This window comes from Diabrotica virgifera, chromosome 2, assembly GCF_917563875.1.
Source record: "Diabrotica virgifera virgifera chromosome 2, PGI_DIABVI_V3a".
NCBI classification, from domain to species: Eukaryota; Metazoa; Arthropoda; class Insecta; order Coleoptera; family Chrysomelidae; genus Diabrotica; species Diabrotica virgifera.
In genome coordinates, this window is record NC_065444.1 from 7,020,920 (window position 1) to 7,039,054 (window position 18,135).

General features: G+C 31.2%; 2 protein-coding genes across 2 annotated transcripts in view; one reads left to right on the top strand and one right to left on the bottom strand.

Moving 5' to 3' along the window:
- Positions 1-2,162, top strand: part of LOC126879412 (repetitive organellar protein-like) — a 30,707-nt gene extending 28,545 nt beyond the window's left edge. The window contains exon 9 of the mRNA XM_050642418.1: positions 1,971-2,162. Within this exon, the coding sequence (XP_050498375.1) occupies positions 1,971-2,030 (60 nt within the window). The 3' untranslated portion in view covers positions 2,031-2,162. The remainder of the gene's footprint in view (positions 1-1,970) is intronic.
- A 10,063-nt stretch (positions 2,163-12,225) lies between these two features.
- Positions 12,226-18,135, bottom strand: part of LOC126879413 (malonate--CoA ligase ACSF3, mitochondrial) — a 37,112-nt gene continuing 31,202 nt past the window's right edge. The window contains exons 4-5 of the mRNA XM_050642419.1: positions 16,672-16,883; positions 12,226-14,273 (exon numbers count right to left, since the gene is read on the bottom strand). Coding sequence (XP_050498376.1) covers positions 13,810-14,273; positions 16,672-16,883 — 676 coding nt within the window. The 3' untranslated portion in view covers positions 12,226-13,809. The remainder of the gene's footprint in view (positions 14,274-16,671; positions 16,884-18,135) is intronic.

Below are 18,135 nucleotides of genomic sequence, written 5' to 3' on the forward strand. Positions count from 1 at the left end.
TGTGGAGATGGTATACATCCCTGTCTGACCCCGTTCTGGATGACATTCGTTTGAAAGTGTGTCAAGCACTTTAACTGATCCAGTAGTGTGTTCGTATAGTTCAGTTATAAGCGAAATAAGGTGTTGGGGTACGCCTACTTCTTTTAGTATTCGCCATAAGTGTCTTCACTTGACCCTGTCGAACGCCTTACGATAATCTATAAAGCATATGTACAGTGGAATATTGAATTCCCTAGATTTTTCGATTATCTGTCTTATATTCAACAGGTGTTCTCGAGTACCTCTACCTTTGGTACATCCAGTTTGCTCTTGTGGAATTTCTCTTTGAAGGAATGTTTTTAGTCTCTCATTGATTATATGTAGCATTATTTTACTGGCATGTGATATAAGAGAAATAGTTCTATAATTGTCGCATTATGGATTTTTTATGAATTGTCGTTATTGTAGATTTTGTCCAGTCTTCAGGCCATTGTTTTTGAATGCCATATTTGGTTACAGAGTAGATGAAGTAATTTTACGCCAGTTTCTTCTGTGGCTTTGAGCATTTCGGCAGTTATCGTATCTGGACCTGGTGCTTTATTATATTTGAGCTTACTGATCGCGAGTCTTACTTCATTTTCAAGAAAATCAGGTTCTTCTTCCACCTCGTCGAGAGATTTGGTTAACAGGTTCTTGGCGTTGATCATCTTTATATAGGTCCCTGCAATACGATCTCCATGTCTCTGCTATATCTTCTGTTTGTTCTCATAGTTCCAGTGTTGTCCTTCAATGGCCCAAGTTCTGGCTTTAAAGTCTCTTGTTAAGTAGCGTATTTTTCTAAATAGATTCGGCTGATTATTCTGATCATGTATCTCAATTTCTTTGCATATACTTTGATAGTACTGTTTTTTATCTGCCTTTCATCTTCGTTTTATTTCTCTATTGAGGTTTCTTAACTAGCTTTTTCCCTTTCACTATGCACGCCACTTTGACAAAGATTTCTTCTATTCTCAATGATTTGAATGGTTTCATCTGTTATCCAGTGTTTCCGTTTCACAGGATTATTTATCTTTTGATTATCAATTGTTGTTGTTACACAATGTTTAAAAGTCTCCCATATTTCTTGTGATGTTGCGTTACAAATAGAGGGCATTATTTTATGTACTTCCTGGAGCAGGTCATCCTTCTTTCTTAGCTCTATCCTATTTGTCTCATTTCGTTTGTTGGGAGCTTTAAGTTTAAAATCCATAAGGAAAATTTCATAGTTGACTTTCACCTTTCTCTTTGTGAAGACAGAGAAATCAACTCAACCACCCACATACACGTGGTAGAGTCATATAATGCTGTGAGGTATATCTTTTTCATTTTCACCCATCGCCAGGGTTTAACATAATACACGCCAATGTAAGACTTTTGGTCGGCGTTTTAAGGGTTTTAACCTATGTATTTTTGGTGGTTTAGCATGTAGAGCTTGCTTAGAACACTGATGATGCTCTCTTTAGAGCGAAAACGTTCTGTCTTTTAATGTAGCCCTTTATTGGGGTTTTAATAAATATACCTGTTACACAGAAGTCTTTCTTCAATTCTTTAAGTTTAAGTTTTACTTTAGCTACGAGTAGAGTATGATCGGATCCGCATATCGCCCCTTTTTTTCCTATACACCACTCATTTGTTTAATGTTTATATTAGTGAGTAGAGTGATGGAATAACCTTTCAAATGAGATAGCACACGACCCCTCTTCTCACTTTAAAAATCATCTTTTCTCGCTTTAAAAATCATCGATTACGTAACTTTCAGCTTTTGAATGCTAAAGCCAGAATCAGTTCAGCGCATCACAATGGACTTATAGTCTCCGTGGAATATATTCTCAATTTCAATGTTGCTTTTACCTGTTATTTGACAGCGAATCTTAGTATTCTAGTCATTCTTCATGATTTGTAATACCTAACTTTAATTGTTATTTTAATAAAATCGTTTATATTTATTACAGAATCGTGCTGTGACCCCAAGGACGAAACAAAGGTTGCTTATTTTCCGCAAGCAGCGATAATATTAGTACATATTATATTTATAGTTTTAACCCTGTACTTTTCTGTCAGTATTTTTTTTTAATTTTATATGTTTGTATAAATTTTTCTAACAATGCTTTTAATATATTTTCTAATAGACTGTTTTTAAATAATTCGTTTTTCCTTAAGAATTTAGTTTAGCAAGCAATATAATAGTTACAATTGCTTAAAAAGAAGTTTTAACAATAACTAGAGGAAAAGAAAAAAATATTCCCACATCAGCTTCCATGGATAGACATATAACATACAAAATTAAGCAAGCGAAAGAAGAATGGTTAAAAGAACAATGAACAGAAATATAAGAATATTCTTTTTCTCATAGGTATCTTTCAGTGCGTCACAGTTTTTCGATTTCTTTCTAACGCATTAAATTGTATGTGACAGAAAAAAAGGCACGTCCGTGATTACAGACATTTATAACATTTATTCTAGTTATCGATAGATGGCGCTATAATCGAAAAAAAAAATATTTACGAATTATATATCTACGAATATAATCTGTACAATTTATAAGACTATACAAATCAAAGAAAATACCATTTTATAAATGCAATAAACACAATTGATTTGTTTTTATGCCAAATTGCAAATAAAATGTGACAACTGTCAGATTTAACTAAAATGTCATGTTAGAATAAATGTTATAAATGTGTATTATCACGGACTTACCTTTTTTTCTATCATTTGTTACGCACTGAAAAATGCCTATGAAAAGGACCATACCAGAAAAGACATTCAAGTTTTAACACAAAAAAATAATTATAGTTGAATACTAATGAAAAATTAAGCAAGCGAAAGAAGAATGGTTAAAAGAACAATGCACAGAAATATAAGAATACCAGAAAAGACATTAAAGTTTTAACAAAAAAAATAATTAAGAATTAACTCACAATAATAGCAAAGTAGAAGGAAAACGTAGACCAGGAAGGCGAAGGATTTCCTGGTTGAAAAAACTACGATGTGGTTCAACAAAATAACCACAAATCTTTTTAGACCAGCAGTGTGCAAAGTACAGATTGCCATAATGGTCGCTAACATCCAAAACGGATGGAAATATAGATAGGGATAGGCACTACAAGAAGAATAGAAAAAGAAAATCGGGAATACTGAAAGACACAAATGGGAAACTGGTGTTGAATACTAATGAAAAATTAAAGAAATGAACAGTACATGGTGAATGAGTTGTTCAAAGACAATAGAAGAGAACACGTGGAAGTAGAAGATGGTGTGGTTTTAATGTTATTAAAAGAGGGATTTAAAATGACTTTAAAAACAACAAAAATGCCAAAGCAGTATATCCACACTAAATCCCAATAGCAAGCTTAAAATGCATAAATGATGAAACCGACATTATAGTACCTATAATTGTTTACACAATATAAAAAAAACGCTGGACGGAAGGGCCGCCCGAGAACTTTATCGTACCGATCTATTATCGATATCGTACTAGATACTGGCATTCTATAAAAATAACAAAGTTACTCGTTATTTTGATATTTTAGAAACACCTTGTATACTTGAAAATATTTTATGTTACGCATCATTAATTCCCGCATTTGAGAAAATGTTCGGGGACACACTATAGATTATTGCATAAATCAATAGAATATTAGTCATACTTTCATTTCAAATTAGTCCATTTTTCTGAGAAATTAATAGTTTACAATATTTGCATTTTACTGCATGGATTGTAATGAAATTTTGGGAGAAGCCCAATCTCCTAATTCAAAGTCTATCCTATATACTATGGCGCTTTTATCATTGGGGCGGTTCTCACCACTTCTCGGGGATAGAACATATTTATTTTCGAATTTCATGGAGCAAAAGGAAGAATTTTAAGAAAATTTAAAAATGCGCTCTATAATTTGATCTTATTTTTTTCACCCGTCCAACTTTTTGAAAGTAGAAATAACACTATATTAAGAGGTATTGCAAAAGAAAAACAATCCATTTAAATTCTGGTGAATGAGGGGTTAAATGTATGTACTTCTCATTTTTCCTTAAAGTACATTAGTCATATATTTTTTTGCACCATATCTCGCTTAGTTTGAATGTAACCGACATTTAACGGTGCTCTTTTTAAAGGCCTTTTCAAACACTACAAAAGCATGAGCACTTTGAGCATGCACCAAAAAAAAACTCTTTTTACCTACCATATCTCTTTTTGTATTATAAATAGAAAATTTACGAACGAACGAATCTCTTTGTTATTTATAATTAAAAAAAATTTTTATATAGTGTTTTTAGTTTGATGCATAGTTTTTAAGGTATTCACAAAAAACCGTCCTAAAACGTGTCATTTTTAAATGAAAATGGCCAATTTTCAACTACGCATAACTCAAAAGATAACGTAAGATAACTCGTAAGATAACGTATAGATCAGTTTTTGCTTAAAAATAGGTTCTCCAGCCACTTCCATGCTTATTTTGACCAATAAATTTTCCACCCCCTTGAAGGGGTGGGAATAGCCCCAAGATAAAAGCGTCATAGTATATAGGGTAGATTTTTCTTGAGCTATTCCCTACTTACTGTGAAAATATCAAGTACATCGATGTAGTAGGATGGAATTCGGAGCCAAATACCCTCATTGACTGCCCTATAATAATGCTCTGCTATGATCGCGTGAGAGGGGACACACACAAGATTCTAGCAAAATTTCAATTTTCTGTAACTTTTCGAGTTTTTGAGTTACAGCAACGAGTTTTATGTCATTGGAAAAATAATTTTACATTCTTTCAAAATATGTAAAAATATACAGGGCGTATGTAAAAAATTAAGATTTTTTTTTCATTTCCGGTTAAACCGGAAGCCATATTGTGGGTAAAATTTATTGTGCTAATAGATAACAAAGTACTATATATGTCTGCTAAATTTCAAATTTTAGTTTCTATTACAGAGGTAGTTACGGGCATTCGAATATTTTTTTATAAAAAATTCATAACTCCCCTCCTATGAGGAGTTAAGAAATCTGACCAATGTTATTCATTTTACTGATAGGATATCAAAAATATATCAAAAAATAAACAAATTCCTTGGAGTCATTTTTGAGAAAATTTAGTTCAAATTTATGTCAAATTTTGACCCCTTAAATATAGGCAATCCATAACTTTTTCTGAAAAACGATAATATTATTATTATAGCCCCATCTTTAGGCTATATAAATGTTTTTTCAAATTAAATTTATCTTAAACAAGTTTTTAGATTGGTAGGGAAATGTATCGGGTGGGCGGTCGGCCATGCTGGCCGCCATTTTGGATTTTGGAAATGTCAAATTCCGTATTTCTATTTACCTATAGATGACCTAACTTTAAGTTAAATTTCATTCGTTTCGGTCAAAATTTGCAAAAATGGGCCCCAAATAACCCCCCTATTTCGGCCCCCCTTTGAGAGGTTTTTTTCAAAAGCTTAGTTTCTCGACAAAATTCTCTTAAACTTACTCATACCGAATTTCATCGAAATCGGTCCAGTAGTTTTTGCTGGGCGGTGGCGACATACGTACGTACATACTTCCGACATGTTTTTTTTATTTGCTTTTTAGACTCAGGGGGACTCAAAACGTCGAAAAAAAGTGAAATCTGAAAAAAATTTTTTTGCACGATCCTATAACTTTATCTATTATACTCATACTGCGTATGTAGTACGATAAAGTAAAACAGGACATATACAGAAACGAAGTCGTATTCTCAAATTATCCTAGAAAATAAAACATGGTTGCATAAATAAAAATCTTTAGGAAGGAATAGACGATTGTCAGTTTGGATTCAGAAACGAACTAGGCTTTATTTGCTTTTAATGTGGTAGCTCAAAGCTGCATGGATATGTTATGTTGATTTTGAAAAAAGAATGTGTGTACTTTGTACGCACGTAAGAAGTTATACTTCTATTATATGATTTCAACGAAATCAATATACTTTAAACAGTTTTTTTTTATTAAAACAATATCAAAAATTAAACAAAAGAATAAAACACACCCAAACACATTGAAAAATGAAACAAAGAAATGATTTCTAAAACAATAATTGTTGACAAAAATTTTAACTAAATACGTATTTTCTAAAAAAAAACATAATAAATATACTTACAATCATAAAATGTATAAAAAAGAATGTGTGTGTGTACTTTGTACGCACGTAAGAAGTATACTTCTATTATTAAACTGATTATTAAACTAATTTTAATACTTACTACTTTCCAAAAGTTTTTATTAAAACAATACGAAAAATTAAAAAAAATAAAAGAATAAAACACACGCAAACACATTGAAAAATGAAACCAAAGAAATTATTTCTGAACAATTGTTGAGAAAATTTTAACTGAATACGTATTTTCTGAAAAAAAATACAATAAATATACTTACAATCATAAAATGTATAAAGAAAATAAAAATTTCCATTGGGAATTGAACCTGCGTCTATCACGTTTAGATTATTTTGAACTCACCCCACGCAGAATTTAACTAAAGAGACATTGTGAATGACATGGAAAGGTATACCTAGGAACTAAACGTTTTAAAATTTTTCGACAGTTTGTTGCTTATTCTGTTAGTTTAATCAAATAAGTTTGATTCTTGTGGAATTAAAATATAGACTAAAAAAGCAATATATTAGATGGAGATTTTTGTTGGTAATCAAATCATGTAAATCAAAGCATTACCTAGGTACTAGCTAGGTAGCTACATTTTCCAAATAGGTATTTACCTAATTTGTAATTTTTTATTACAATACTGAAACATTTAAAATAAGGTACGTACCTGTTGCTTTTAAAAACTATTTAAAAAGTCACTACAACAATAATTATAAACTTGCTTTTTGTCTCTGTCCTCCTTTTGTCTCCAGGTTGTTAGATTTTGAACTCACCTCACTGTGACCTCACGCAGAATTTAGCTACCGAGACATAAATGATGTGGGAAGATATAGCATCTAAACGTTTTAAACTTTTTTGACAGTCGCTTATTCTCGTAGTTTAATCAAATAAGTTTGATTCTTGTGGAATTAAAATACAACAAAATATAGACTAAAAGAGCAATATATTAGATGAAGATTGGTAGAAATTTTGTTGGTAATCAAATTATGTAAATCAATGCATTACCTACTAGCTAGGTAAGTATATTTTTCAAATAGGTATGTAATTTTTTATTGCAATACTGAAACATTTACAATAATTAAGTACCTGTTGCTTTTAAAAACTATTTAAAAAGTCACTACAATTATAAACTTGCTTTTTGTCTCTGTCCTCACAACAATAAAAACTAATATACACACAATATGTTTACCCATAACCATTGACGTATTAATAAAATGACCGACATATTGAACAATTGTTGACAGGTCATTGTAATTACCCAATCAGAGGACGTATAACGTTTAAGCTGCGCCCAGGATCAAGACTTTTGATGAATTCGCGCACATATAAATTTACTCCCAGCGCGCCTAAAGAAGTATAACTTCAAAAACATTTGACAAAATAAGACATGAAAAATTAGTCCAAATTCTAAAGACAAATTGTAATATATAACGAACCCAGAAATTGAAATCAGGAGAGGAGTTAGACAGGGATGTATTATGTCTACCATTACTATTCAGCGTAGGCAGTGAATCTATTTTTAAAGAAGCATTACTAACTGAAAGTAAAGGAATAATAATTAAAGAACAAAGAATCAACACATGCAGATGATACAGTGATTATGGCAAGCTCTGATTAACAACTCCAACTACCACTAAACAAGACAAGCAGTTCTGTGAAAAATATGGACTAGCAATGAACAAAAAAGATTAAATATATGATAATATCTAAGAAAACAAACAGAAAGAAACATACATTTGGTAGATGTAGTGATAGAAAGAGTTGATAAATACGAATTCCTGGGAATGTGGGTTTCAGCAAATAATGATCAAACAACAGAATTAAGGACCGGGATAAAAGTAGCAAGAAATGTACTTGTAAAAAGAAAACGATTCTGTGCAAAATAGACCTTAAATTAGAACTGAGAGTAAGAACTCTGATATGTTTCATGTTTTCGATACTACAATATGAGGCTCGTTCCAGGTGACATAAAAACCGTCCTTCGTACTGCCCTCGTCATGCGCATTATAAAAAATGCGTTCCAAGCGAACATGAACGATGATTCGTATCGTACACTGTGTTTAGACCGGTCTAGTTAGACTCAAAAATAGGAGTGAGGCTACAATAATTACCATCAAGCTGAAAATTGGCAGGATTGTTCAAAATACCATCATAAATGAAATCTAAAAAATCCTGATAAATCCGACCCCTGCTAAAAAATTTACGCGGGGTCAAAGGTCACCAAATATGGTTTTTAGCGATTTTCAGCGAAACGGTAAGTTTTATCGTAAAATTAGCTCTAACAAAAAATGTAGATTAGATAATTATCTATAAAAAATATCTTAATAGTTTTTTTCCTAAGAGGCACTGTTTTTAAGATACAACGATTCAAAGAGTTGAAAGACTTCTAATCGTCATAATATATGTATTAGTACACCAGGTGTATACATCACTGAAGCTGTAATACAAGTAAACATAATATTCTACGGTCAACTTAACTTATATTACACATAATAATATAAGATTATAAATATGATAATGTTTCTACTATACAGCTTGCGGTCTACCGAGGGATGCAATGTATAAGCTGTATTATATTACAGTGCCAACAAAAAAATCTTTACAAAGTGAATGTAAGGCGAAAATAATAAGAATTATTTGAATTTTACGGCTTAATCCCAACAAAAATACACAACAAAAGACAAAGTATTAACTTATAATAATTCTTTTTATTTATGCGCCTTAGTTCAATTTGCAAAGATGGGTTTTGTCGGAATAAACACGTTCGTCAGCTAATCTAATCACCCTACCTATTCTCTTCTCAGCAGAAGGGTTTGAACATAATAATGAAAGACAACTTTCTAGGCAAAATGTTTATTGCTAAGTACTAATAAATACGTTTAAGACGTATAACGTTTAAGCTGCGCCCAGGATCAAGACTTTTGATGAATTCGCGCACATATAAATTTACTCCCAGCGCGCCTAAAGAAGTATAACTTCAAAAACATTTGACAAAATAAGACATGAAAAATTAGTCCAAATTCTAAAGACAAATTGTAATATATACACCGTAATTTTCCTGTGTGGCGAATCCTTCAGGTAGATGACACCCTCGAGGTATTAATTAGTCTTGAGTACTACTCCGGAGTGAAAATACGTGTTAAACTTATATTTTTTTATCGTGTATTTCGTGTTATTTTCATTGTTATAACAAAAATGTCAGAATATTGTTTTATTTGCGCTAAAATTTTAACTGAAGGTGAAATTGTTACCGTTGAACGTGGTATAAAAACATTAATCAATGCAAGTACTGAAAGAGCTGATGGATTTTTAGAATTTCTTAAACAGCAGAAATCTGTGACCATACATGTGGAGTGTCGTAAAAGTTATACTTGAAAGTGTTCTATTGCTGCAGCTATTAAAAGACAATATGAAAAACAAGAAGCCAGTACATCGACCAAAAGTCCTCCTCATACGAGAGCACGTGTAAGTGAACCAGATTTTTGTTTTAAAAAAGAATGCTTATTTTGCGGCCAGGAATGTAATGAAGAGCGTGAAAAAACTCAGGATGAACAAGAAGAAGAAGAAGAAGAACTAGAAGATGAAGAAGAGGAAGAAGAACAATAAGAAGAAGAACAAGGGAAGCAGAAGTATTAGAAAATTATGAACCAGTTTGATAAATTTCCCTTTTTTTAATTTATACCGCTAACAGAATCATAACAGATCCGTGGAATAGGCCTACTGGGGAAACCACGTTAAAAAAACGCGCTAATTACACTACCTCAAAGGTGGTGTGGAAACGTGTGCGCATATTATGACGATTACCACTTTTTGAATCGTTATATCTCAAAAACGGTGGCACCCAGGAAAAAAAAGTAATAAGGCATTTTTTATAGATAATTATCTAATCTACATTTTTTGTTAGAGCTAATTTTACGATAAAACTTACCGTTTCGCTGAAAATCGCTAAAAACCATATTTGGTGACCTTTGACCCCGCGTAAAATTTTTAGCAGGGGTCGGATTTATGAGGACTTTTTAGATTTCATTTATGATGGTATTTTTAACAATCCTGCCAATTTTCAGCTTGATGGTAATTTTTGTAGCCTCGGATGCGTAAGTTGACCGGAGTAGTTGTTCCAAGCGATCCATGTACCGTTTCGAAATCGGTAACTGAACGGTCCTTTTGATACATGCCTTCAAGCAGAAAATATTTGAAGACATAAGTGGATAAAGGTCATATGTCACAAAATAATGTTTTTGAGTAATGTGCATTTTAGTGTCTTTTGTTCCAAGTTAGTTATTTATTTTATAAATTTGCATTGCTATACTTTTTTAAACAGGCATTTGAAGGTACTTTTTTCACACTTTAAATTGAATTTAAAAAAAGTTACTTTAAGCCTAATATTTTAAATTTTGTGGACATATTACCTTTATCCACATAATAAAAATAATTAAAAAATGTTAGGGTTAGGTGGATAAAAGAGTTAAGTATCAAAAATGGGCATTTGTCAAAAAAAATTGCAATACAAACTGTAAAATTTATAAAAGCATATTTCTTAGTAGGTTCTTCTTTTCTTTTTGGGATTTTTTTTTATTTTCCTCTATCGCGTTTTCATAAAACCATCTATACTCTTCGGGAACAAATTTTATTCTGTCTCTTAAATTTCCCGTTTTTCCAAACTCAAACTACCAGTTTTATTTTCCAGTCTTCTTGGTTTATATTCAGTTGTGGTCAGATGTGCTGTCCTTTTTTTTTCTTAAATCTACTTGCTGAAATGAAATGTAGTCATTAAGGTATCTATATCTTATAGAGATAGAAGCCAAATTCGTCAACTCTTATCCATTTTACGTAACACGAAAGTTAACCTTTTAATTTGAAGTGTTTGTTTGCTTTTTACGTAAATAGAGGTTTGTCAGCAGATCTTCAAAGTAGTAGAAAAAATTCTGCATATTTACACATTTCACATGGATAAAGGTATTATGTCCAAATGCGATCTTGGACATAATACCTTTATCCACTAGAATTCGAAAATCTAGTGGGACATATTGCTTTAATACCTTCCTGTTATTTTTATTTACCTAAAAATAGGTTGTTTTAAAATTTTAACAGGTAAAACAACATATTAGAAGAACAAAAACCTAATAAAACAATTTTTTCAAAAAATGTGACATATGACCTTTATCCACTTATGTCTTCATTTGTACTGACTTGCGCAGTTAGGCTTATTTTCATGTCACTGCTAAGACTGCTATGAGATCAGCTGATGATTCAATAATAGAATAATCCAAAATCCACTATTAGTACCTGTGAATCGTGATTTCCGTTTAAATAATTATTAATTCTTTTTTCTTTCATAATTAATCTTAAAAATATGGATAATTTATTATTCATTTTTTTTCATAGAAGACAGCGATTTTATGTCAGATATCGATTCTGAGGAAGATTTTGAAGTTGAAGTGATGTTTAATGAACATGTTAGAAATGAAAATTTCTAACCATCTAGCAAATTACTAGTGGTACTGTGGTACTTATACTGAAAATGGCTCTGGCGCAACTCGAACTTGAAATGGTACACAAATACGTTCCAAGAGGGTTACGTACCAGTTATCGGTTCGGGATCGAAAGAAAACCGTTCAAGGGTAATTCTGCGCATTAAAACAGTCCAATCGATTTCGTGACGGTTCAAGGGATCGTACAAATGTGTCGTCTTGGAACGAACCTATGGACTTGAGAGATGGACACTGAAGCAAGAACTCATAAATAAGCTACAGTCATTTGAGATGTGGAGTTATAAAATAATGGTTAGAATAGCATGGACACATAAGAAAACTAACACGGAAATATTGCGAAAAATGGACAAAGAATATGAAATCATAAACACAATAAAAATAAGAAAGTAACAAATCTGGGACACGTAATGAAAGAACAGTGATTTGAAATGCAAAGATTGATAATACAGGCAAAGATAAGAGAAGGAAGAAGTATAGGAAGAAGGAAAATGTCATGGTTGAAAAACTTACGGGTCTGGTTTAAATGCAGTTCAACAGAATTCTTTAGAGAAGTAGTAAGAGAACGGGAATGGAAAGCAAAGGGCAATTAAAAGGATGTAAGTTATATTAATATCAACAAAACATTTATTTTTTCATGTTTGTTTACAAAGTTCAACAAAAAGCAATATATTGCTATACAGTACAGTCTTCAGTATATAAAATGATTAAGGAATCTAAGTATTCTACACATAACCAAAAAATATATATAGAAATATAAAATAGTACTCGCTACAATGTCTTATTATGTATTCACAATAAGTTATCGAGTTTTTATTCAATGCTTTGTGCATATTTTTAAAATGGAGATGAAATGTGAAATGTATGGCACAAACCACTAAACAGTCTCATTAAAACGATTAAACTTACTCCCAAATAGGAGACGAATTATAGCTGAATATTTGCCACTAGTATATAAAAAAGTCACTGTTACACATAAGGACCAAGATGAACTAATAAGGACCCTAGGGATATACTTAATACTTGGTAAATGTACACAGATAATTTGTTCAAAGATCACAGAACACAAAAACCACCACAACTGGGAGACCATTTGTATGGCGCAAGTATTTTGAAAGCTGAGGTTATACACACTATCAAACTATTATAATGTTGTTCTGAGGCTATTTCCTTGTGGCATTTTTATAATCAACTATTTTCAATGGGAAATAAGCCACAATTTTACCAAAAAAATGATTTTATTAACGTTTCGACGCCCAAGTCGGGTGTCGTTTTCAAAATACAAAATAATATTAAATTAAACAAAAATATTGTTGCTTAGTAATAAATTCTTCTAATTATTTATTTAATCTGACTCATTTATATCGGCAATTCAGACATGTATTATACATTTTAAAGTAGAAGACTTTAAAATGATATTGCCAATATTGATGAGTTGCGTTCCTGGGACGACTTTACTAAAAGATAGTTCATTTGATTACATGAAATCATCCCAACTTAAGAATATCCGCCACAAAAAATCATAGTATGTGATCTGTCTTTAAAAAGACAACCAAATGCAACGGTGGAATTTACTATAGAATCTCTAGCGCCAGAATTTTACTGCCACCGTTGCATTTGGTTGTCTTTTTAAAGACAGATCACATGCTATGATTTTTTGTGGCGGATATTCTTGAGTTGGGTTGATTTCATGTAATAAAATGAACTATCTTTTAGTAAAGTAGTCCCAGTAACGCAACTCATCAATATTGGCTATATCATTTTAAAGCCTTCTACTTTAAAATGTATAATACATGTCTGAATTGCCGATATAAATGAGTCAGATTAAATAAATTATTAGAAGAATTTTTTACTAAGCAACAACATTTTTGTTTAATTTAGTATTATTTTGTATTTTGACAACGACACCCGACTTGGGTGTCGAAACGTTAATAAAAACAGACATAGATTCTGCAGACATATCATCTGCTCACGTCTGACGTCATCTGACATTGTTTAACGTCTTTCAAATCATGAGAATAATTTAATAATTTAACATATTTTTATGTATTATTGAGCTACTGTGATGAATATGAATAAAATGATGGTGATTTGAAATATATACACAAAAAAAAACGTGCGCAGCAAACATTCAGCATTTTGTTACGAAAACAAAAAATGATTCTTCAAAAACCCTAAACTAAACATCTCACATCCAACTCTTAATCAAGTCTTTCTTATTGACTTTGCCCATGGCATTTTTTGGTATACTAGCAACAGGTTTAACAACACTTGGTATCCAATAAGGAGGCATTTTATCTTTTGCCCACTCTCTAAGTTCCTCTAAAGTTAATTCCTTTCCTTCATGTAATACCACGGCAGCTACAACTCTTTGGCCCCATTTATCATCGTCTAGCCCTACAACGACGCATTCCAAAATATGTGGATGTAGTAATAGTTTGGTTTCTATTTCTAATGCGCTCAGCTTGTATCCGCCTGATTTGATTATGTCTACAGATTTTCTTCCTAGTATTTTGAATTCTTTATCTTCCAAGGAGTATTCTGAAACGTCGCCGGTTTTGAACCAACCGTCACTGGTAAACTCTTTTCGGGTGGCTTCTGGTCTGTTGAAGTACTCTTTGAAGATACCGTCTCCTTTCAAGAGTAATTCACCTAGAAGAATAAACAAATATACAGTGATGAGTGCGTTAAGAATCGGCAAAATAACGCAAAAGATGGAAAACATAATACGTTGTGGAATAAAAAGAGATAAACTAGTAGAGGTGGGAAATTATCAATAGAAACTTAAATGAACATTACATTACATTACCACTATCGATAGTTTCCACCTTTAGACGTTAGCTTAAGAGCTACACTTCTCCAAGAAATTACCGCACCACCACCTTAAAAATGGGTAATTTTTGATGTCTCGAATTTCCTAAACCGGTTGTCCGATGTAAATGATTTTTTTAATATGTTATAGCCTTATTCTTTAACAACATCGCTGTAATAATATTGTTGCTGGATAGGTAAATTGTCATTGTATACCGGGTGTACCACCTACCAATAAAACTGTATTTTTTTCTCAAAGTTCGCATCACACTGTGGAATATTGTAGCATTTATAAAATACTGAAATTAATACCCAACTATAGCCTCATGTTTTCTTAATATTCTGTTTTTTAATTCTTTAATTAAAACTGTCATTATTTTTCATGCAGAATTACTGCTTAAAGTTTGCCATACTTATTTAAAAACACTGTACCTATTGATGAAAAACAAGGCTAGTTGTTAAAGTGCCTAACTTTTTTATTATCCAACATAAGCGAATGAATCAAAATACATAATGTTAAGAAAACATGAGGCTATAGTTGGGTTTAAATTTCAGTATTTTATAAAGGCTAGAATATTCTACAGGGTGTGGTGAACTTTGAGAAAAAAATCACGGTTTGATTGGTACACCCGGTATACAATGACAATTTACCTGTCTAACAACAATATTATTACAGCGATATTGTTAATGAATAAAGCTATAACATAATAAAAAAAAAAAAGAATGTGTGTGTACTTTGTACGCACGTAAGAAGTTTATACATCTATTATGTGATTTCAACGAAATTGATATACATATGTACTTTAAACAGTTTATTTATATTTTATTTAAATATTAAACTAATTTTAATACTTACTACTTTCCAAAAATTTTTATTAAAACAATACCAATAATTTAAAAAATAAAAAAATAAAACACACACAAACACGTTGAAAAATGCCACAAGAAATGATTTCTGAACAATAATTATTGTTGGCAAAAATTTTAACTAAATACGCATTTTCTGAAAAAAAATTATAACAAATATACTTACAATCATAAAATGTATAAAAAAATAAAAACTCGCATTGGGATTCGAACCCGCGCATTTTAGAGTGCTTAGATTTGTATTTGAAGCCTCTACTCATTTACCCATCTACACATATCCGTCATGTGGGAAGAAATTCGAATTGAACGTTTTACTGTTTGACAGCTCTTAATTTAATTATTAAATTAGTTTGATTTTTGTGGAATTAAAATATTAAAATACAACAAAACATAGAGTAAGAAAACAATATATTACATGAGGATTGGTAGAAATTTTGTTGGTAATCAAATTATGTAAATAAAAAAAATGAATAAAACACCTTAAAAGTCATGATAATTCTCATATAAAACGAAGTCCCGCCAGAAGAATCCCATCTGAAGTTTTTCGCAATCCTTTGTTGAATTTTATTAGAGATTTTCGTAGGACCGATAAACAAAATTTAACGTTAACTGAATTAGTGAGAAGAGGAGCCCAAATTTGAAGACAGATGAGCGAAACAGCTATTTAATACCTTTTTGTAAACTTTAAGATAAATTAATGTTGTTTTATAATCAAAATTTAACCCTCACGCACAAGATGTAGTCCATGTGACTAACAACTTCAGTGAGAACTTGGGTTTATTATTATGTACTAATTGCTACAAATAAACTCTATTATTATAAAAAAAGCATTACCTACTATTAGCTAGGTAATACCTATTTTCCATTTTCCAAGTAGGTAAGTACCTATGTAATTTTTATTACAATACTGAAACATTTACAATTACGTACCTGTTGCTTTTAAAAACTATTTAAAAAGTGACTACAATTATAAACTTGCTTTTGTCTGTGTCCTCACAACAATAAAAACTAATATACACATTTGTTTACATATATCCATTGACGTATTAATAAAATAACCGACATATTGAACAATTTCATTGACAGTTCATTGTAATTACCCAATCAGAGCACGTTTAACGTTTCAGCTGCGCTCAGGACCAAGACTTTTGATGAATTCGAGCACATATAAATTTACTCCCAACGATCCTAAAGAAGTATAACTTCAAAAATCATTTAACTCGAACAACAAGTTTAGGAAATTCTAGACATCAAAAATGACCCATTTTTAAGGTGGTGCGTTAATTTCTTGGAGAAGTGGATATATTTTTAGATAAGACTTATACAGTTTTAAAGAAATTCCTAAGTAATATCTGAACTGATTATGGTTTACCTTTGTGATTTTCAGCTTGATTTGTTTTTTTAGTGAATTCTAATTCTCCGTCAACATTGGTACATTCCAAAACAGTATGGGTTTCACCAGTTTCTTCGTTTTCATCAACAATTCTAGCAGATACTCCTGGCAGTGGTATGCCCACATAGCCGGGTTTCCTTGGTGAATCATATAATTGTGATAGAACCATTCCACATTCGGTCATTCCATACCTAACAAAAAAAAAACAAAATTTAGCATAATTATACATAAAATATATTCCGAACAAGCTGAAAATACGAGCATTATCATAACGAAAACTTTGTTTATTTACGTATTTTAATTCATAGTATGGAAAATTGCTATTATGAAAAGTTGTTTAGAATTAAAAATTATGTTTTAATGGGAAATTATATCATTCTAATTTAAATGTTGTGAACTATAAAAGTACCTACTTTACTCTTGATCGAAATTCATATTTTTTATATACCTCGTATAAAATTAATAAAATTTGATATATTATGGTGGCATCATAAATCTTAGACCATGAAGAGCTTTTTATGAAGCTTACTTTTCTTCGTCAAATTAAAAATAAAAGAGTTCTAAATGAAAATGTTGTTGGTATCCATAAGAGAAAAATCTTCAAATATTTTTTTCCATTAGAAGGATGTAATTGCACATATTAGACCATAATTTTTTATTCCAAACAACATTTCATATAGTCGGTTTGCTAAACTCAGACACAATTGGCTAGTGATTTTAGTCAGTAATTTTACCAATTTGTCAAAAAAAATACTAAATAGTTAATAATTACTAGATAATTAGCAACCTTGCCAATTTTGGCAAAATTGGCAAAAAACAAAAAAATTACCTACTAAAATCACTAGGCAGTTGTGTCTGAGTTTAGCGAACCGACTATAATAACAATTTTCATTTCATAGCACATGGAACAGTCCATTTATCATTAGGTACTCCCATTAAAGTGGAGGTCGTATACTCGTATAAACCTTTTTAAAATTGTTAATAAATTATTGCTTTCAAAATATACTCAAATTGTATTTTTGAACATCGTATTTATTTTATATAATAATTAAATTCACTATCAAAAATGTCATTGATATTTTATTAATACTTTATTTAAAATTTAGTTTGACATTCACGAAGTGTCAAACTCAAATAATGTAAATAACCTATGCTTTGCTTAACAAATTCAGATTAAAAAACTAGCCTACTGACTAGCAACGATTTCAGCTGACGTTTAGTGTGTCGGCAGAAAATAAAAGGATTGTGACGTCACATTTTAGAATTTGAGGTCGATTATCTCGAAGTCGGTTAGAGATATCGAAATGCCGTTTTCAGATTTGGATTCAGAAGACAAAACTACATAAGAATCCATCGATAAATCTGCTCTAGTATTGCAGGAGCGGCAACGCAATAGCACACAGACTTTGCGAATTTATAAACGAAAAGTTTTCGTTGAAAAGT